We start from the raw sequence: 22,824 nt of genomic DNA, 5'->3' as shown, positions 1-22,824 counted from the left end.
ACGTCTGAACACTTATGTTAATGTTTGATATATTAAAATTTGCTAAGCAAATTGAGAAGTCAAAAATGAGAACTCATTGTATGTTTCATCACTTCAAGACAAACCGAAAAAGTGCAGAATAAATAGTAAAATTTAAGGTGTAAAACAATACGCATCCTTAGCCAAAACAGGCTACAAAGATTCATAACATAATTAGGCCCAGGAAAATATGTATAAATTATAACGTATATTTGTATTAATTTATTTTTAAAATTAATATAATTATATAAAAATATTAATTAATTTTTTAATTTAATTATCGAATCGATTTGAATTTTTTGGATTCGGTTTCAACCTATGACCGAAACTGATATTTGATTCCATTTTTGTTTTTTCAATGTCCGTTCTATCTTAAATGATTTATAACAGATCAAATTCAATTTGGTATTTATTCAATTTTTTGATCACTGAGGCACAAATTGTGACGCACTGTTCTCGAAGCTATTTGTCAACGACTCGAGCAACATAGATCAGACTTTGAAACTTGAACGTATCGCGCACTCTCTCCGTAGTCTCTCGTGTTACATTTGACCTTTCCGCCTTGAAACGTATACTTAACTCAAACCATAAAATACAAAACCTTTTCGAGTTTTTCCTAATCTCATCAATTTAATCCCTAATTCTTTTTTTACCGATCAAGTAAGTTCTTCCCAATTTTATATTAGCAACAAGGAGTGAGTGTTAAGTCTCTCTCTCGCGGTTTATAGCGGAGAGTGTAAAAGAGTAATCGATTAGCGATCGGAGAACACCAATCGCAATCGCTGATGACGACTAATTACAGTATAGGAATTGAGACTTTGTTACAACAACACATGATTTCTCCGGCTAGTGCCGGCGGTGGAGCTCCCGGAAAAGAACAACAAGCCGCCGGCGTAGGTATTCTTCTTCAGATAATGATGCTCGTTCTCTCCTTCGTTCTCGGTCACGTTCTTCGTCGCCACCGCTTCTATTATCTCCCTGAAGCTAGCGCCTCACTCCTGATCGGTCAGAATTTTATTCATTTATAGAGATTAAAATACACTCTCTGTGTTATGTCGCCGGGACCGGAATTATGTTGATATTGTTGTTGTAGGTTTGATTGTTGGTGGACTTGCTAATATTTCTAATACCGAGACTAATATCAGGTTTATTTGTTTCTTCATTTCTAGTTTTGCTTGTTTACTTAATTAGTGTGCATACAATTGATTGTTGTGTGTTTTCGCAGAGCCTGGTTCAATTTTCACGAGGAGTTCTTTTTCCTTTTCCTGTTGCCTCCGATTATATTATATCCTTTTTTGTTTACTTCTATTGTGATATATATTGTCACTACTCATGCTTTAGTATATTTCACTTTGAGTTTGTTAAGTTTCACTATTTAACTAGGTATTATAATTCCAGAGAAATGAACGAAGAAAAAAAATTGATTGAAATGCTGTCCTATCAGAAGGATGACTTAAGGATGGAATGTGATAGAAAATAAGAGTAAATGAACACTACACTACAATTCAGTTCGAGATTGTTTAGTCTTACTCTTTAACTAGGTATCATAATTCCACGAAAGAAATTGGGAAATATTGAGTGGAATGCAGTCCACTAGAAGGATAACTTTAGACTTGAATGTTGCGATAAAAAGTAGGAGTGAATGAGCTAAGGGAAAATCCAATGCAATGATAAATTTGGTTCCATTTTTATAATTTGGAACCAAATGTTAAAAAACTCAACTCCAAAGGGGTTCTATATTTAGATAAAAGTATGCATAAATGCATACTTGGTTCATAATTTGAAGCCAATGATGCATATATGCATCTAGCCACATTTTCGAATAACCATAAATGAAATGCATATTGGTGTGTTTTAAATGAAATTTAGAAGAGAGAGAGACAAAATATTAGTTAAATTTGAAATTATTTGGTTGTAAAATGCAACTAGCATTGGTGATGCAATTCTAGTTTAGCACCAAAGAAGCACTCTTTGGATTTTTTGGCGCCAAATTATAGCAATGGCTATAGTCATTTTGCATTACTATTGGACTTGTTCTAATAGTTGGGAATCAGAATACCATCAAAACAAACATGAGCTTTCTTATGGATAATTTACTATAGATACATATATACATATCTATGCAGAGAAAATCATTAAATATAGTGACACAAGCTAAAGGACTTTATTTCACTAATCTATTGTTTCTCTTGACCTTATGATCCTTTCTTACTCAGTCAGGTTTCAGTTTAGCACCTGTAAGCCCCCCTCACTCCCCCGCCCCCCCCCCCCTCCGTCCGTGTTTGTGTGATTTGCTATAGACCTTTAATACTTTAGTTTGCTTGGTTTTCATGATTTGCAGAAACCATTCTTTTCTAATTTTGGAGCCATCGTGACATTTGCCATTCTCGGAACTTTAATATCTTCTATTGTTACAGGCATCCTAGTGTGAGTATCTTTTTGTTTTCATTGTAGTTGCTTTTTCTCATTTTAGATATACTTGACTGGAGTTGGGGCTACTGGACCTCTCCTAATATGAATCCTGTTCACAACCACTTGCCACAGTTACCTTGGTGGGGTCACGTATCTCATGTTTAGACTCCCATTTGTTGAGTGCCTGATGTTTGGTGCTCTTATATCAGCAACAGATCCTGTTACTGTTCTTTCAATATTTCAGGTGCGCAACAGCCCTATGTGAATGATAACTAATGATATCTTCTGTGAATAATTGGTTTTACTTGCAAATACAATTGATACAAATTGTTATTAAAAAAGTTGTACATATCCGGCACACTCATCGAGTAACCTTGACTACGTAATAAAAGTACCAAATGGGTGGCTTTCCAAACTTCCGGATTGCTCCCATATTCCAGGAGAAAAATGAAGCATTAACTTTGATGGATGCAACTACTTCAAGCTAGCCCCCTGAATTTTCAGGAAATAACTAATCTGAAATGGGTATCAGTGTGCTAATTGTTGAGCAGTACCATAGTTATAAATATAGGATATAAGTATATCTATACTATACTATTATAGATAAAACATAGGATAATTTGGTTGGTTGGTTAACAACTGCCTAAAAAAATTACTAGGACTTTCCAAAAATTACAAATTAAAATTTTTAATAATTCAATTTTAACATTTAAACGTAATGCTCGTATAACATTCCAGTACCCCGCACAAATACTATTACTTTACACTCTGAGTTCCCCGCAACTCATGCACCTGCAAATCGTATTTAATCTCTCGAACGCACCATCAAAGCTTAATTAAATAATAAGAACAATAATTTCACTTAAAATCTATTTATCTAATATATGTTAATATTTAAGGCGAAAATTGGTCTAACACCTTCCAAAATAAATCTTAAACGAATATAATTTTATTTAAAAAATAAATCAAGTATCTAATATAACTACAAACTCTATGAATTCTTATCTAACTCTTACCTTTTTGTAGGAAACCAAACACTTTCAAAATCAATTTTAGTAATTCAAATTATAATATAATAATATAATTAATATATCAATAAAAAATATTTAAATATAATATCAATCTATCTATCTATATTATACTATTATAAGCGAATCATGATTTTGTTTAGTTGATTGGTTAACACTTTCCAAAAAAACGCTTATCATTTTTCATCTCCCCCTCTCAGAAAAATACTTTTCGTTCATCATGCAGACTAAAAATGTATATAATTAATTTAAAAAATGCCATATAAACAAGTTATACATCCATTAGTACTGCCAAAGTTTCAAAATTAATAAATAAATTTGAAAATAATAAGATTAAATAATTTATAATAAAATTAATATCATAAATTTCAAAAACTTATTTATTTTATTGCATAATTTACCTTTTATAATAAAAAGTAAATATAATAATAACAATAATATGATAATAAATATTCGTATTTAATCTCTCAAACGCACCATCAAAGCTTAATTAAAATAATAAGAACAATAATTTCACTTAAAATCTATCTATCTAATATATGTCAATATTTAAGGCGAAAATTGATCTGACACCTTCCAAAATAAATCTTAAACGAATATAATTTTATTTAAAAAAATGAATCAAGTATCTAATATAACTACAAACTCTATGAATTCTTATCCAACTTAATATCTAATTGTAGTCAACTTCTTCCTTACCTCTTTTGCAGGAAATCAATCACTTTCAAAATTAATTTTAGTAATTCAAATTATAATACAATAATATAATTAATAAATCAAGAAACAAATAAAAAAAATATTTAAAAAAAATATTAATCTATCTATCTTTATTATACTATTATAATCAAATCATGATTTTGTTTAGTTGATTGGTTAACACTTTCCAAAAAACAGGCTGACGCTTATCATTTTTCATCTCTCCCTCTCAGAAAAACACTTTTCGTTCATCATGCGGACTAAAAATATATATATTTAATTTAGAAAATGCCATATAGACAAGTTATACATCCATTAGTACTGCCAAAGTTCCAAAATTAATAAATAAATTTGAAAAAAATAAGATTAAATAATACATATTAAAATTAATATCATAAATTTTAAAAACTTATTTATTTTATTGCATAATTTACCTTTTATAATAAAAAGTAAATATAATAGTAACAATAATATGATAATAAATATTAAAATTAAACCATGTATTGCACATGTTATATGTTATTTTAAGTGTAATAGGCTATTTTAAGCATAATATGTTATGATTGATTATTTGGTTAATACCTTCGTAAAGAAAGATAGCTAACACGACATTCAAAAATATTATTACTATTAAAAAATAAGAAAAAACATGTATCTTTGACTCTTCTAAAATTAATTCAAATTATAGTTCTCTCCGACTCGGAGACCAAATAATCTCATAATCAATTAATTCTTAATAGTTAATACACATCTCATATTTAAAAATTAAATTAAAAATACATGAAACTGAAAAAACACATTCTCTTGCGGTCTTACATAGGCCAACATGAAATAGGATTCCTTATGTTTAAGAAACACCGATAACTAAAAAATGGATGTTTTCGAAGTAAAAGGAAAATTTGAATTTAGGGTTTGTACACTAAATTTAAGGGTTTTTTTGAAAAATACCCAAGTCTAAAAACATTTTTGCAAAAATACTGTCATTTTTTTAAAAAAATTGCAAAAATACTATTTTTCAATTTTTTTTGCAAAAATACGGTTTTTTGGCAACTGAAATCAACTGCATGCAACCTTTGACGAGTTTCTGCAACTACATGCAACTTTAAATCAACCAAAAAATTTTTATTCAACTAGTTGCATATCTGGTTGATTTTGGTTGGTTTTGGTATATTCCGTATTTTTGCAAAAAAAATCGGGAAATAGTAAAATAGCAAAAAAACTGAGAAAAGTTAGTATTTTTGGTAAATTCTCAAATTTTAATTATAAAATAAAGAATTTATGGTGTAAGTATTAAAATATGAGTAGCCGTGTCACATTTTTAATATCTTTCAATTTCAATTATATAGTATTGATATGTGATGATGTTATTAAAATTTGAAAATAAATATATGAGAATCGTTATATTCAATATGAACAATATTCTAAATCTTAATATTTTAATTATCCAAATTTGAATCCGTCAAAAGTATAATATAATAAATATATGTATCATTAATTTCAATAATACATAATTATTAAATTTTATTTAATTATCTTTTATAACTTTTTTTATTTTTACAAAAATTATTATATAAATAATAATATTATGTTATAACAAGCCCGTGCATCGCAGGGGTTATAGGCTAGTTTGGTATTAATTATGAAACCAGTCCTAATTTTGTATATTCTGGATCTGGTTTAGAGTCACAGCAAACTAATTGCGAAGAGATTGTAGAAGTTTCCTGTTGAATTTAGTTTTTATGTTGAACCAAATTATGCAGTTAATCTGTTCCATATATTTGGACTTGTTCAAAGAGCGGTAAGAGGTATTCACTCAGGAGTCAAAGATAGAGGGTTGTTCTAAATAATATGTTAACAGCAAACAGATATTAGATCTCAGATATTAAAGTTGAAGAACTAAACTAAAAAATTGTTTTTACAATTACAATTCAGTTGATATAGATATTATGTGGATAATATTTCTAACGGAGATATTACTACCTAGACTGAATTGTCGAATGCCCATCCGAAGAAGTCAACTGATCCCACAAGCTTTTCTACTTTTAACTTAACTTTATGTGGCGATAATTTGCTAGACATGCAATGCAAATTTAATTGCTTATAATTCCTCAATGTACTTATCTTTTCACTGATATGTAAGTATAATTTGCTACATTCAAATAATCAATTGCTTTTACTTGGTTACGCTTGCATATCCAGATGGACTCTCAGTGCTCTTCATTGCTTAATTTTCTTTTTGGAATTTGGAGGTGTTATAGTCATATGTAGTCAGTAACTGGAACATCAGGTCAAAAGTAAAATGATTTTTTTAGTCAATTCAAGATTACATAGAAATGAATTCCTTGCCTTATTACCTGTTGACGCAGTACAAGAATTAAAAAGAAGGAAAACTATAAAAGGATAAGTGTAAATGGTTTAATCACAGATATTTTGTTTCCTGAAGGTTATTTAATCGCTACCAATATGATTTCTCAAGCAGTAGATCACGACCCATAGTAAGAGAATCACAATTGTAAAAATGGTAAAAAAAAGATCACATCTCCGTATATAGGAGTAAAACCTAAAAACTTAATCAGCAAGTAAAATCCTAATAATACAAAAGGAACGAGTAAATAAACGGAACACATCCTCTTATTATTCTACTACCATAACCTAAAATATTCCTAAATATCTATTCGTCTTATATAATAGACTAGTAACCTTATTCCATAGAATAAATCAATATTTCTTACTTGTTCTACGTCATCACCTGTATAATTATAGAGTGTGCATGTCAGCTTTTCAAGTGGAGAAGTGATAAGTTGATGTGACAATCTGCAGGAGCTTGGCACAGACACTAATCTGTATGCTCTGGTCTTCGGAGAATCTGTTTTAAACGATGCAGTAAGATTTTGTTGCAACATGTTATGTGGCAATTATATATGCTTGAAATCCTTTGCTTAGATTTGCAAAATGTTTACCGGGTGAATTGTCTCTGTGTATCATTATGTGAAGATGGCAATTTCGCTGTACAGGTAATTCAACTTGCAATTATGTAACAATTGACATTTATGGTGAAAACTGGATTTTATCCACCAGTGCTTATTTTTGTAGGACTATGTCGCTGGTAAGAAGTCATGCGTCATCTGGGCAGAATTTCTTCATGGTCATTCTCAGATTTCTTGAGACGTTTGTTGGTTCTCTGTCAGCAGGTCAGTCTTACCTGTTACATTAAGTTAAACATTACATATATCATCTTAATTTAGAGTAGAAGGTAGGCTACTTTGTTGTTTCATTTCTGACAAGTACATGCATATGCCCTACACCATAACTTATGTTATGTTGCGTTGCTTTAAAAATTTATGTACCATTTAGGTTCTGCGTAGATGCTGAACTGTATTTGTGACCAGTTCGGTTCTGCCTAGAATGTAAATAAAAAACAATATTTTACAGCAATGCAGTGCAATGTATCTATACAATAGATATATATTTATTCTTTAGATATATTAAGAGGGAGTATTAATACAAGCATTCAATGTAAGTAGGGAATATTTTTTTTTAATCCAATTTAAGAATCTTATCAGAGGCAAATGTTAATACACATGAACTTTCAGGCCTAGACACTCATCTTTTGATGTTAGTATTTAATGTTAGTATGTAACTTTGAAAGTCACTTACATTGTTACCGGTTAAAGAGTTTGGATTGAGAGAATTGTGAGGTTCTTAATTCTCTTTCCTTAGACATAAAATACGACATTGACTACCGTGTTATGTCTATTTCGTTTGGCGCAAGCATTGCAATTATTATAATTTTGTTTAAATCATAACAAAGACCCATGTGGTCCTTAACTATTTACTGAATATCCTTTGAGTTGGCTTAGCTTAAGTAATCTCTCTCTCTCTCACTCACTCACTCATATTTAGGATGGATATAAGAATTAAGGAGATAACAAGAAAAAGAGTAAAAACTATCAGTTGCATAGGGTGACAAAACCAAATTAACATATTGGGCCAAGGCCAGTGACTTGTTAAAGTAATTTAATTGAATATCATTGTTAATATCTCTATACTTAGAGCTCACTTATGAACTAAGTAAATAAATATATTAAATTTATCTATGACATACAACAAAACTACATTTGTTATTTATCATAATACAAATTTAATTCACATTATGTTTTGTATCACTCACTCTACACACACATCTCTTCTCTCTCCTCTTTTAGAGGACTTGTCTTCCTCCATTAAAGCCCAAAATAATTTGATATCATTTGTTTTTAATTTATCCAACTTATATCGAGTATCATAGATTGCCATAGAACTAATGGGTTAGATTCTATAACATATTTAATTCTTATTAGTGTACTGCAATATTCTATATATGATTTGAAACTTGTAAATCTTGCTGATATACATCGTCATTAATTTCTTCGTAGAAATCCTCTTTTCTTTGAGTTTAAGCATTGTTCTTTTTGTTTAATTATTCAAGTTCTTTTCACTTGGTAACTAACATTGTATTGCATCTTAATTTTTAGGTGTTGGAGTTGGATTCATGTCAGCTTTGATATCCTTATCAGTTGATTATTATATGACATTAAGTTTCTTAATCACTTTTAATATTATGTTCCAGAATGTTTGTGACTCCTTGACTGCTAAAACCTTTTTAAGTATGCAGGTCTCGATATTGACAAGTGAGTGCTATATTTTTTGGTGGTAATATTATCTTAGAAATGGCATTTAGTTTTGTTCATGTAATGATAATGTTTCTCTAATCCTTACCAGTCTTCAGAACTTGGAGTGCTGTCTTTTTGTTCTATTCCCATATTTCTCGTAAGTTACTCTTACCCTTTGATTATATATCTATATAGAGATGTAAGGTCTCAACAGTTGAATTATATTGTAGATCCTTCAATATAGGTACATGCTAGCAGAAGGACTTGGCCTGTCGGGTATAGTGTCAATTCTGTTTACTGGAATCGTAAGTCAGCAAATAGTGTTTTGCTGCATAGTTAAATTTTACAAATGCAGGGACTTGAAACAAAAAAGATATTGCTGTTATAGGTTATGAAGCATTATACCTACTCAAATTTGTCTGTCAAGTCTCAAAGATTCGTGTCAGCATTTTTCCACCTGATATCATCATTGGCGGAAACTTTTGTGTACGTCAGATTTATCCAAATTAAATTAACCCATATTTGAGTGTGTTTTAATTTTATGCAAGTACAGAAGTTCATTGACGTGGCTTTCTTTTTACAGATTTATATACATGGGGTTTGATATTGCAATGGAACAACATAGTTGGTCCCACATCGGCTTCATCTTTTTCTCAGTTGTATCCTTTAGCCTTTACTGATAGTAATATTTCTAGTGGTAGTCATGTTGTTCTTTTCACAGGATTTATGAATTGTTGTCATTCCTTAGCTTGCTTCATGGGTTTCTTAGTTATCAATTGGAGTTGCCAGGTATATGCAACATCCTATCCAACTATTTACCTCTTAATGAATTTTAGATCTCCGGTTACCTTTTTAGCGTACTCATGCTTCCACACACACGCACACACCTATATATATAAATGTACATATTTAATGTATTTTCTCATTTAGTATATAAAAATCCTGCACTAGAGATGTCAAGTTTAAGTACACCCTTCTCCTGGCAGTGTCAGAGGATCTAGTTTTCTAGTCATTTTTGTGAATAGGAATTCAGATGTAATACATATTAGAATTTAATATTCAATTGTTTATTTTCTTTAAACTTTGCAATGGCATTCCTTTGATCCATAGGCTAGGCCCAATTTAACATGTACCAGCTTAAGCCTAAGTTGGTAATATAACTTCTTGATAGATAAGTATGGAGACACAGGATGGATATAGGATAGGGTATTGCTGGCCTTTTTTCATGTGCACTTTCAAATTTTTATAAAGCCAGCTCTCTACTATAGAACTTTCATGGGCTTGTTGCATCTTTACCAGTGATTGTGAGAATCAATAGGCCTTAAGCAGGAGTATCTATCATTTCATTCATTCTACGGTACTTGCATTGTATACAGTGTATTACGTGGGTCATATGATAATTTTTTTGTAAAGGTTGTGTTTATTCTGCTCTGTACATCAACGCCAATTTAGTAGACAAGTTTTGTTTTTCCAGAGCAGCAAATGTGTTTTCATGTGCATATCTGGTGAATATGGCTCGGCCTCCTCATCGAAAGATACCTTCAAAGCATCAGAAAGCTCTGTGGTACAGTGGTATGTTCAAAGCCTAGGGGGTTTTTCATGCATTTGATATTTTGGAGAATATGTAATTATTATATTATTATGTATCATTAGGACTTCGAGGAGCTATGGCTTTTGCCTTGGCCCTGCAATCGATTCATGATCTTCCAGAAGGTCATGGTCAGACGATATTCTCAGCTACAACTGCAATAGTTGTCCTGACAGTATGTACTCCTGACTAAATTTCTACACATACTAATGATTCACTATTTAATGTTACAGTTTTTGCATTACAGTCTATGCAGTGTCTGTCTATAGGATGGTACTGTTAAATATTATCCTAAAGTTGTCAATCCCATGCATGTACTTCACCTTATCTAGTATAGCGAAATGCATTCATGGGTTCAATTTTGAAAAGTTTTCGCACATGATGCTGTATTGGAATTCATGGAAAGCTGCAATTTAAGAGGACTAGGAAAGGACACTAAAAGTGAGTAGAGACAATAAACTCTTATAATCATTAATAGAAAAACTAGCTTAGAACTCGTTCCATGCACAGATTTTTCTTTTTTAATTTTTTAATTTATCTCTCATGACATCCTATATTATTATAAATATATCAATTTTAAAGTAATAATGATGTTTTTAGTTCTAATAGTAAAATATTACGTGAAAATAATAAATAGTTCATATTATTTATTTCGCCTCTATCTTGACTTCAAGAAATCAGAATTTGATGTTTTTACAGCTCACGCGAAACTCACGAATTAATCTTTAATTCAGTGATGATTTAAAAAATATTATCTAAGTAAAACTATCCAGAAATCGAAGAGAAAAGAAAGTTCCAGATTTTGCATTAATTATTCTATTTAATTTAGGATACCTACTTATTTTTGATAAAATCACGAAAAAAAATAAGTATTCTGTTATTCAATTTAGAATACCTACTTATTTTTGGTTTAAATCATGAAAATACAGAATATTCTTTTATTTTAGATTCAACGGCTATCATCTATTTATTTTAAGATCCAACAGTCGTTATTACATTGGTCGTCAGGGACCATGACTAACAAATATTTGGATAAGATCCTCCTTGTGCTTATTATATATAAGGATATAATTGTTTTAATGTAATATGAGTGCAAACAAATTGGTCTAGTATTTAGTTTGGAAGTATATCTGGATTATGTACAAATATTTTTATGATGTTAGAAGTTTTTATGATTTATTTATAACTTTTTCATCTTTGTCATTTTTTTTACTTTTCGATAGTAGTAAATTATTATTTATAAACAAATGGAGTAAAGGGGTGACTACTGATTACAAATGTTTCACATCTTTCGAAAATGAATATAGGGAAAGCTACATCACCATCTCAAAAATATTTTGGGGTGAAACATCACACGCAATAAGCAGTATTGCTTTTATATTTCTTACGAATTACACCTATTTGTTTTTTGTTATAATCACAGAGCTCGCGTGTATGAAGTGTATTTTAAATTCAAACTTTCTTTGTTTCCCAAATCAGTACCCTCTTTAAAAGCCACATTAAAAGATTGCCATCTTTATCAGTAGTGCTACTGCCACTCAATTACTTTCTGATTTATATTACATATATGGTATAGTGAGTATCTATCTACATATATTTGTAATATGTGCGGTCATTGTCATATTTTTAGGACAGTATGAAACACACCATATATTATCAAATTACTTGGCCATCTTTTCCTGATGTTTTTTCTTTGCAATCTTGCTCGTTCCATACATTGGAGATCTTTTTTGTTTTGGTAAATTACGCCTATGAAATAAATTTCAAGAAGAGCATATTATGATGTCCTTGTAATTTTTTTTTTATTTAGTTCATTTTTTTCAAGGTGTCGTCTCTATTGTTAGTCACCAAATATTGATATTTATATTCTTTACCGTGGCATAAAACATTTATTGTTTATTAAGAATATACTATTTAATTGAATTTTAGTTAGGACTGTATTAAAACCTCTACAAAAGGCTATTGTTCCTATTCCTCCCTCCCCCCGCTGCCGACAGCCCAGTGGAAATTGAAACCTCCACAAAGAGATCTGCTAAAATACTGGCTTGGTTAACCCCATAATTAGGCACTGTTTTGGATAATATTTGTCTTTATCATTTTCCAAGTGGCGGAAGTACATGGGTATACAAATCAAAACTTGTCACTCGTTACTTGTATTTCATGGCTCATATACGTTTCCATCATTTTCCATGTGGGGGAGATGCTTGGTTTAGACTTTAAAACAAGCTGCATAAGACCTGTGTTCCTGATCCCTTAGCTTTCACTTGTAACATGTCCCTGTGCCCGTGTGCAAAATCTGGATAGTCTACCTTTGTCCAATTTTTTTTTTACAAATGCCACGGGAGATCGAGAGTCCGAACAACATAGTTTATGCATCTGTTGGTCTATTGATAACAGCCGGTCTCCTGTGCAGAGTACTTGCCTTCTAGTTATAGTCTTATATAGGCATGCTTCATGTTCATATGTATTCCTTGTTAATATTTCATGAGTGTTATTGCAGGTACTACTGATTGGAGGATCGACGGGTACCATGCTGGAAGCCTTAGAAGTTGTAGGTGATGGGCACGATGGGCATGATGGGCCCTTAGTTGAAGTAAGTCTCTGCAAATTTATTTTTAACTTAAACTTCGTTTTTTACATGAATCTTTAACCTAAAATTGCATTGAAGTGTACGACATGCACAAGAATATTATTCTTATGCTCAACATAGAGTTTGCTAGTGTGGGAAGTTTATTCTTTTTCATCTACTATTATGGGTTCTCAGTTAGGTGCTTCAATTTCTCTTCCGTCTGAAGTAGTGTTATAGACATCTTTTCTTGATAATAACAGTAAACCTATTGGCAATCCTGGATTATGGTGACACTATGGCCTCGTGTGGTTGGGTGTAACCCAACTAAGGAACTTCAAGTACCTGGGAACCTAAGTAGGTTATGTTTGGTTGGACAGCTTTTAAAATGAATGATGTAACTCAAACTTCCACGGTACTTCAAATTACTCCAAAATACAGGAACCTAGTTACACAGCACGACCGTGGTCACCTGAAGTTGCATCGTAAAATTCTTGAACTTGCTCTTTTTTTTAATTCACAAATATGAATTCTCTCTTCGAAAATTTTGATACTTCATGATTAATTATTTAAACTTTTTAATTTCTTTTAGTAAAAGACTTTTGTACTTTGTATTTTATATTTATGATTACATGTTTTTTATGAAAATTATCTTTTAATATTTTCTCCATGATTAATTATTTAGAAATATTATTTTAAGATTTGGATTATAACAAGAGAATGGTTTACATTATATATAGCAGTTTTGTAATAATTTATAACTATTTATTTATTTGTCTTTGTTATAGGTGATTTTTTTTTATTTAGTTCTGGGATAATTTGTAATAGATAAATATTTATTTGATATGGCATTATTAAATATATATATATATATGTATGTTTTTATTTCCTATGTAGCAATTTATAATAAATTTATTATATATCTTTAAGTCAGTAAATTTAGTAGTCATATTAAATGTAATTTTTTAACAAGTAATCCAAACTAACGTAACTGTTTAACTTAAATTCTATAATGACCGACCGACCAAACAAAGTTTTTAATTATCCCGGGAACTTCTACATTGTATTTTGGTTCCAGGGAATTCTAAGTTCCCATGTAACTTCAAAATTCATATAAACAAACAAGGCCTATATTAATTCAAAACTTAGGTACTTTTTTTCCAATATATGAATGACACTGATTCACTGATTAAGATTTTAATTTTTATTTAATTAGTGAGTTTCTATCTATCCTGGTCATATAACTTACTGCTATTTGTTAGATGATATAATCTCATACCATTTTTAATTTTCAACCGAAAGCATGGAGTGGAGCTCATAACTAACTTGAAATCCGGATCTTGATAGATATAAGATATCCTTGTTTTTAACTCTCATTCAGATGATCTGGATAATATTATTTTGTTTCAAGTTGCTTTTTCATTTACTAGCCAGTAGCCAACTATAAACCCGTGTGTGGATATCAATATATTAAATTCTTTATACATGTCAACCTATGAAGGTGTTAATTCTTTTTCTGTTTTTTATTTTGTTAGTCTCAGTTTTTGCCTTTATGTCTAGTACCTCGTCTGGATTTATAACCTTGATACCGTGACTGAATTGCCTATTTTTTCCTGGTCTGGTCTAATCCTATGTTTCAAGACCTGAAATGTTTATTCTGGCATTGAAATACTAAATAGTAATGTCTACTTACAATCTCACGCACCCTACCCCTGTAGTTTCTATGGGATAATGAGACAGTCCCTACTCCGTACTTCCTTAATTACCTATTCGTAAGTCGTAATTCATCTAAGACTCAATACCTTTTATACCATCTGTAATCTCTGGGCTAAAGCCTGGGTTCATGTCAATAAATACTCGCCTTTGTGTTTGAGTCTTACAATTATCAATCTGGGTCAATTTGGCTCACCTAAAATGGGAATACTTACTTTATAGGTAAGTCATGTATGCTCCTAATTCCCTGAGTTAGATGAAAAAGAGATCACCATATCGGATTTAAATAAGAAAAAAGAAGTAAAATAAACTTGAACCATACCGATAAGCATTGGTTGATCAGCTATATATTAATTATTTATAAAAAATTTCCAGCAGTATGTAATACCTCATCTGAAATTGTTTTGGTTTCAGAGCTTTGATGAACCCAATGGTTACATAGCTCCTTCCTATGGTGGGGAATCATCAGAATCGTCATCAGGGAACAGGATCAAGATGAAGCTTAAAGAATTTCACAAAAAGTACTGATTGTATATATACTATGGGAGTCTTTGTGTCTTCACTTCATTAAATTTTAATAACATTGATAACATCATTTTTCTACAGTGCTGCATCATTTACAGCATTGGATAGGAATTACCTTACTCCATTTTTCACAAGTCAAGGCGGAGAAGATGAAGGTAAAATAACATCTGAGCATTTGAAATTTAAAGCAGTATGGTGTGAATAGATACAGACTTTCAAAAGTTTTGAGGTTTTATGATTTACCTTGGTGGAGTAGGTAGGTTCAGATAATGCTTGTCTATTCAGAATGTATTAACTGGTCCGGTCAAAATTTATAATCTCAGCTGAGGAATGTGAAATTTATCAACACTTTTACATAATTGCCTATGGAATCTATACTGGTAAGGTTGTGTTTGCATAAATGGGCGTCAGATAGAACCACAAAGATTTGGATAAGTGGAAACCTTTGCTAGTAATAGTAAGAGAGGCTAACAGGGACAGATCTAGAATTATGTAAAAGAGGGGAGCAGAAAATAAGAACTGAAAATATGCTGGGTAATCACAGTAATGTGAAGCACTTCCATTTACTATTAGGTCATTTTAATTGTCCAGCATGCATGTGATGGCATGCTGAAAACCACTTGCAATTGCATGTACGTCCTGGTTCGAGCAGCATTGCTTTTCTAACAAGGCTATCTCACTTGCGAACTTGGTAGCTATATTTGACCAAATCTCAGCTAGATGTCGTGTAGTCAAAAGTTACAGGCACTAACTAATTCGTAGATAGAGTGTTCTTCTAATCTAATATACAAAGGCTAAATGAATTGCTGAAGGGTGTATTGTATACGAACTGTTCTTCAGATTTCATGCTTTAGTGTACACTGTTTTTTTACAAACTACTCCTTTTTGGTATATTTTTAGAGACGTGCAAAGGTAGTCATTTAAAACTACTGTTACAGTATTATACCGCACGTCACTTGTTTAAGTTTATTTATTGGTTCCCTTCTAGCAATAACAATCCTCTTCTAATTGATTTTATTTTGCCGATTACTACTTGCATAGTTGGATAATTGCATGTAACTTACGTCTTGAAAGTTTCATTCAAATTTTTACTATTTAAAAGTTGCATGCAGGCTGCAGCTTTCTTTCTTCTGGTAGTGGGGTAATAGGGTTGGCCTGGTTGAATAATTGTGAGTTGTGACATATGGACCCAGAGTCATATGCGAGGGGGTCCAAAATTTTTAACCTTGTAAATGCAAAAAATAAATCTTTTCTGATATAATATTTAAATTATATATATATGCGAAAAGGTTTACTTGATATTTATAGCGACAAGGTTGTTAGTAAGGGTATAGAGCAATAAGGAGGCTATGTGATTATACTGGACTTTTAAGCTAGACTGGTGACGGAAAAAATAAAAAATGTGAAAAAGATGATGATTTGAAAAAGGACGGGGTCTAAAACTTAAATAATGTGAAAAAGATGACGAGAATGGGGTAAGAATTCTCGGATGCTGTATAAAACACAAAAGCATGAATCAACAGGGCTTAATTACCTGATGAACAGATATCACAGAATAAGTATATAGTCTTAAAACTAGGGTGGACGAGGGACCCTCTGGCCCTGGGCCTGTCCCTGTATGGACCTGCAAATCAGTGGATGCAATATTGAAGCATTTCAGAATGAATTTTTATTTATTTATAAGGTGCTGCAAAATTGTCCCAATTTCCTCTTGTACTTGTAATAATTCCATGAGCTACTTTTCAACTAGGTGTTTGTAATTGGAAGCCAGGTAACGTAGTTTGGTTTTAATAATGAAAATGACAGTAATGTGTTTTGATGATTGAACACATATTTTTTGATTTACCGAGAAACCGTCTGTCTAAACCTTTTACTGAATGGTTTCTTGTTTATTTGTATCGTTGATGTCTAGCAGAGGAGCTGATGCCCAGCCCAAGAAGGTGAGGAGGTTTCCAGTAGAGGAGTAAATGGCTAATTCCGACTTTGTGAGAGGCATTTGCACAACGATGTGCGACTAACCATGTAAAAAGGGATTTCATTGTTTGCTGAATGCCATCTTAATTTTCACCTTTAGTTTTTAGTCTCAGAGATATGTTGACGAGAATATATTTGGGTTTAGTTTACAAGGCAAAATAGCAGATATTGAGACAGCCGCAGAACACACAGTCATGTACATGGTATTAAGGCTATCGGTCAAAATATCTACAAAATCTGATGTTTATGGTTGTAAAATTGTCACACTATTCTATTACTGTATTACTTATAGAGCGTTGGCTAAAGCTCTATTAACTACTTTCAAAGGCAAACGGTCTTCTACTGCGAATCCAAGAAGATAACGAGACAACTCAGATTCTGAAAGATAAACCACTGTATAAGTTGAGTTCTCTTTGCTACAGATGTAAACTTCATACACTGTTTACTACATGATGTTGGAATTTGGTGCATGTATGTATATCTAAATGGATAATATTATTAGAGTTGGTAACATTTAGTTATGTAATTGGCGTTGCGGATGCTTAGGTTCAATATAGGGGCATGTTTCAGCCTGTGCATTTATTATAAGTAGTTTCTTAGCACAGGACTTGATAGGATTACTACTAATATACTTATTTTTTAATTTGCTAATTTTTTTGCAATACGGCTACTTATATATACTTATACTCTTAGATATTGATTTATGATCAAACTATTAATTACTCCAAATATAAGATATTTGTAGAGTAATATAAGAAGCTTTGTGTAAAGAAATAGAGCTTAAAACTTCGTATGTCTTCTCTATTTCGACTATATTTTTAAATTGAGAAACACTTTTGTCACAATACCCCGTTAAGATAATATTTATTAACTTTCAAAATTTGTTAAATTATGAAGAGCTTTAACCTAATTGGCCTAAGGTTCTAAATTGTATAAAGTTTACTTTTCCAGGGATAAATACGATAGCTCTTCTTTTAGAACTTTCGGAAAATATCTAGTATATTTCTTCAAAATAAACGCAATAACGTGATGATAGGGTATAAGCAACCTGATTATTACCCAACCCAGGTCTAGGGTGAGGCAAACTCAGGGTCAAGACCCCCTCACCTATAACATCCAAGTGGAGAGACCGGAGTTCAAGGCTGACCCAAGACCTGGATCACCACCCAACCAGGATCACTTTTCATCCAGGATCCATCCTAGAAGAGACAAACCAGGGGGTCCCTAAGCACAAGCACACCCCACAACCCGTCAAGGAGGGGTACGTGTGCATGTGACGATGATATCTACCCACAACTAACATCTCGGACAAGCGGGACGCGTGTCAACCTACCTATGGTGCATTATAGGGATGGTACCTGCCTAGACACATGTAAGCGATCTACCCAAACCAGGCGTCCTCCGCCTCCAACAATGAACGACCCTGATTTAAAGGTACCAACCCCTAAACCCTACCTTTGGGCTATATATACCCCCAAAGATGAAGGGTTTAGGGGTTAGACACATTCTTACACCCACACTCTCTTATACACCAGCATATATACACACAACCACCCCTTGTCCTACCTATCTTCATCTTCCCCAAACAAGCTCTTACTCTCATACCGGAGGCGCCGCGGGGCCCAAACCTTCCTCCGGTGTTGTTTTGTAGGCGCCCCACAGCAGCTACACCCCACTCTCAGAAGGAAGGTCCAGACACGGCGTCGGAAGGAGCCGCACCGCTCACTGGAGTTATCATTTGGCGCTAGAGGGAGGGGGCTCCATCCTTGGGTCTCGGTGCCCCTTGATTCACCTTCATCAGCAAACTCTTAAGAGAGTCCACTTCTTAAACCTGTAAGAACACAAACAACCATACCCACTCTTGAATATGAATGTTGTTCATTTAAGCCGCGTTTATGTGAGCTCGTTATTTTAGGACACGTTTGTGTGAGCCCAGTGTTATTTGTTAGCGTTGATTGTTTTGAAACCCATATCTACTTTAGTTTGCATACTGTCTTTGTGTTTTAGAGCCTGCTGTCCTTGTTCGATAATATTGTTAGCAAAACCCAGAAAGTTTGTTTGGTGTTATTCTAGATTTTTTTTGCTATCTTCAAAAATGCAATCTTAGATCCACATTTTTAGCCTCAAATCTTGGTCAGTTGTTGTTTGTACACTTGTGATAATGGCAAGAGCATGAAAGAGTACGGCCTGTAGACCCTCAGCTAGTACCCAGGTCCAGGATCAGGACCACTCTCAGGCTCAAGAACCTGGGGGCGACCGAGAGACCCTCCAGGCAACCATTGACACAACATACCCTGGTCCTGGAAAGAATAGTAACACCCCGGGAGGCTAGAAATGTCATTGAACTGAATCAGTACAACTATACCAATATTCCAGTGGCAGAGGAGCATATGGCCAACTTAACAAGTCATGAACTGGCTGAAACAATCAGGCTCTACAGAGATGAGCAAGCCCGGGCTCAGATAGAATATGAGCAAGAGGATGATCAAGAAGATTCCGGAGAATCTCAACAATCAAGGAGATCTGTCTTCGACCGAATCGGAGCAAAGGGGAAGAAAAATCAGAAAGAGCAAAGTAAGAAAGAAACAGAAGCAACCAGGAAGAAGAGGTTGGAAGAGATGAGAGAGCGGATAAGGAGAGAAGAAGAAGCAAAGCTTGAGCTAAAGATTCAGAAAAAAATGCAGATAGAAGAGGAGAGGCTCCTACCAAAGGCCAAAGGCAAGAAGACCCGGAAGGACCCCACCCCCGAGGTCATTTCTGATGATGATGAGGAAGGGCAGAAGGACCTTAAAGATATGATTTATGAACTCCAACAAAAGATGGAGAAAGATTCCAGAATGGAAGTTGGGGAAACTCTGACACCCTTCAGTCATTCTCTAGAAGCCATCCCTCGACAGAAAAACCTCAAACATTACAACTTTGATTCCTTTGATGGATTGGGGGATCCGGAAGAACACCTGAATTATTTTGAACAAATCGCACAAATATACTACTACAATGACTTAACAAAGTCAAGGTTCTTCGCGTCAACCCTCAAGGGGGGGCTCAAAGGTGGTTCAAAAAGATCCCCTCCCGAAGCATCCACACCTGGAAAGAGTTTCGAGGAGCCTTCCTTAGAAGATTCAGAGCAAACAAGACACACGAAATGTATATGTGTCACCTGGAAACCATCCGCCAATACGACAATGAATCCCTCTCAACCTACATGCGGAGGTTCCAGGAAGCAATCAACAAAGTCTCGAATCTAGATGAGCGGGAGGTACTGAGCATATTTCGGAGGAACCTGGATCCGGAACACAATGAGAGGTACATTGTAGAGCTGATAAACAAGGAACCTCAAAGCCTAGCTGCTGCCTACTCTATGGCAGCCAGATTCATCAAGGAAACAGATGTGCTCCAGGCTATAAGGATGACCCGGAACGGGGGATCCAGGAGTAAGAACTTTGACAACCGACCGAAAGGGGGTTACCATCAGGAAAAGAAGTTCAAGCAAAGCCGACAAGCCCAGCAGACCAATGTGGTGCAAAACACTCCAATATTTCAAAGATGGGTCCTAAGACAGAATCTAAAAGTGACCCCGGGCCAACCAGGCAAGCCAGGGAGCCTAGGAAGGAACCATACTGGACCCCACTGAACAAGACCAGGGAAGAGATACTAAAGGACATAAAAGGCAAGCCATTCTGTTATCCACCAAAGCCCATGCAGACCCCCCCCCCAGAGAGCCGGCCTTATAATAGGCAATGCGGTTATCACGAAACGCATGAGCACAAAACTGAGAATTGTCTGTCTCTCCAATATTTCATTGAAGACGAAGTCAAAAAAGGTAACCTAAACCGGTATATTTCCCGGGATACGAATCAAAAAGAAGAAAGACCAAGGAGAGGAAAGAATGTAGTGAATGTGGTTCTAGGAGGTTCCCATTCGCCTTCTAGGAGCCCGGGCTCAGGGGATGAAGTTTTCTCCATCCAATCCTACCCAAAGATGGTAATCTCATTCAGCAACAAGGATTATGAAGGGGTCAATCCGAATCACAATGAAGCTTTGGTAGTAACACTTGATATTTTTGATAACGAGGTAAGGAGAATGCTGATAGATAATGGCTCTTCAGTAAACATACTTTTCAAGTATACTGTGGACCGGATGAAGCTAGGAAGTGTCCGCTCAAATGAATGCCGAGAGGATCCCCTCTATGGGTTCGGGAATAACTTGGTCCCGATCCAGGGAACCTTATACTTGCCAGTGATATTCGGGTCAGCTCCCACCCAAGTCACCCATGTGATAAAATTCTATGTGATAAACACTCCCTCATCCTACAACGGCATAATTGGTCGTTCAGCTCTAACCAGGATACAAGCAATCACCTCAATATCACACCTCAAAATTAAATTCCCGACCCCAACGAGGATAGGAGAAGTTAAGGGGGACTATGAGGTCGCTGAAAGATGCTATAGCAGGCCCTAGTCATGGCCGAAACCCACCAAGACAACAAGAGAAAAGCCACAGTCTTCCGTAAACAGCAAAGCATTAAGAAACATCACCCCATACTCAAAGGATGATGCAAGAAAGGAAGTCCAGGTTATAGAATCCAACCCAGATCCAAAAGCAACCAAGCCAGGCTCGCAAGAGCAAGAAAGTAACCAAGTCACAGTAGAGATTGAATTGAACCCAGGCCTCGGCCAGGGCAATCTAATTGTGCAAGCAACCACCCCAAATCAAGTGAATTAAGGGAAAGCAACCAACAAGAGATGACAACCCAGGGTCAAATCTATATGAAGAAGAGTACAGAAGCCCGGATCCAGCAATTGGTATCAAACCAGGATCAAGCCAAGATCGAGGCTGCAGTTGAAACAGAAACAATTATGATTGATGAAAGCAATCCTTTCAAGAAGGTAAAAATAGGGTCCGGACTCGGAGCTACTTTCAGAGAAGACCCGGTGTCATTGCTCCGAGGGTACTTAGACATATTTGCCTGGAGCCCAAGAGACATGCCCGGGTTGGACAAGTCCATAAAAATGCACATCTTGGATGTCAACCCAGAGAGGAAACCAATTAAGCAGAAGAGAAGAAATTTTACACCAGAGAGGCAGAAAGCAATAGACGAAGAAGTTGAGAAACTACTCAAAGCTAGGATCATATGCGAAGTTAAGTACCCAGAATGGCTGGCCAACGTGGTTATGGTAAAGAAGGCAAACGGGAAATGGAGAATGTATGTCGATTACACCGACTTGAATAGTGCATGCCCCAAGGATCCTTACCCCCTGCCAAATATTGATCAATTGATTGACGCCACATTCGGGCACGTCATGCTGAGTTTCATGAACGCATTATCGGGGTTCAACCAAATCAAGTTGAATCCGAAGGACATCCAGAAGACAACCTTCATCACCCACAGGGCAGTCTATGCCTATGTCATGCTGCCTTTCGGATTAACGAATGCAGGCTCAACCTACCAGAGAGCAATGAATAAAATTTTCAAAACTCAGCTTGGAAGGAACCTGGAATCCTATGTTGATGATATGATCGCAAAATCCATAAGTATCCCAAGTCACATAGAAGATCTAAAAGAATGCTTTGATAACTTAAAAAATACTCATTAAAGCTGAATCCGGAAAAATGCACATCTGGAGTGGGGGCAGGAAAATTCCTAGGATT

General features: G+C 34.2%; 2 protein-coding genes across 3 annotated transcripts; both read left to right on the top strand.

The window, feature by feature from the left end:
* The first annotated feature begins 503 nt into the window (after positions 1-503).
* On the top strand, positions 504-17,693 carry LOC141666997 (sodium/hydrogen exchanger 6-like). Of its 2 annotated transcripts, none has more exons than XM_074473266.1 (22): positions 504-1,023; positions 1,112-1,163; positions 1,244-1,303; positions 2,231-2,255; positions 2,360-2,445; positions 2,563-2,674; positions 6,975-7,037; positions 7,149-7,168; positions 7,248-7,345; positions 8,669-8,697; positions 8,793-8,824; positions 8,916-8,963; positions 9,051-9,111; positions 9,195-9,292; positions 9,390-9,465; positions 9,576-9,595; positions 10,281-10,378; positions 10,460-10,569; positions 12,895-12,987; positions 15,088-15,194; positions 15,280-15,353; positions 17,111-17,693. In XM_074473266.1, exons 1-22 carry the CDS (start codon positions 804-806, stop codon positions 17,140-17,142), a joined length of 1,614 nt encoding a protein of 537 aa, XP_074329367.1. In that variant the 5' UTR covers positions 504-803; the 3' UTR covers positions 17,143-17,693. The 2 variants fall into 2 exon arrangements, with proteins under 2 accessions (XP_074329367.1, XP_074329368.1); XM_074473267.1 differs by having other exon boundaries at positions 507-1,023; positions 17,114-17,693.
* Positions 17,694-20,718: 3,025 nt separating this feature from the next.
* Positions 20,719-21,633, top strand: LOC141665865 (uncharacterized). The gene has a single exon (XM_074471849.1). The coding sequence runs from the start codon at positions 20,719-20,721 to the stop codon at positions 21,631-21,633; it is 915 nt and encodes a 304-aa protein (XP_074327950.1).
* The last annotated feature ends 1,191 nt before the right edge of the window (positions 21,634-22,824 follow it).

The sequence above is a fragment of the Apium graveolens genome, chromosome 6 (genome assembly GCF_009905375.1).
Source record: "Apium graveolens cultivar Ventura chromosome 6, ASM990537v1, whole genome shotgun sequence".
In the NCBI taxonomy this organism is placed as follows: Eukaryota; Viridiplantae; Streptophyta; class Magnoliopsida; order Apiales; family Apiaceae; genus Apium; species Apium graveolens.
The sequence above is the reverse complement of the archived record's forward strand: the minus strand, read 5'-3'. Positions and strand labels throughout refer to the sequence as shown.

What these genes read in the sequence shown, in the direction of transcription:
- LOC141666997 (XM_074473266.1), top strand. Translation starts at nt 804, where the DNA reads ATGACGACTAATTACAGTATAGGAATTGAGACTTTGTTACAACAACAC. An exon ending in GCAGGTCTCGATATTGACAA is followed by an intron (nt 8,825 to 8,915) that starts GTGAGTGCTATA and finishes AATCCTTACCAG; the next exon opens with TCTTCAGAACTTGGAGTGCT. An exon ending in GCTTCATCTTTTTCTCAGTT is followed by an intron (nt 9,466 to 9,575) that starts GTATCCTTTAGC and finishes TGGGTTTCTTAG; the next exon opens with TTATCAATTGGAGTTGCCAG.
- LOC141665865 (XM_074471849.1), top strand. Translation starts at nt 20,719, where the DNA reads ATGGGTCCTAAGACAGAATCTAAAAGTGACCCCGGGCCAACCAGGCAA.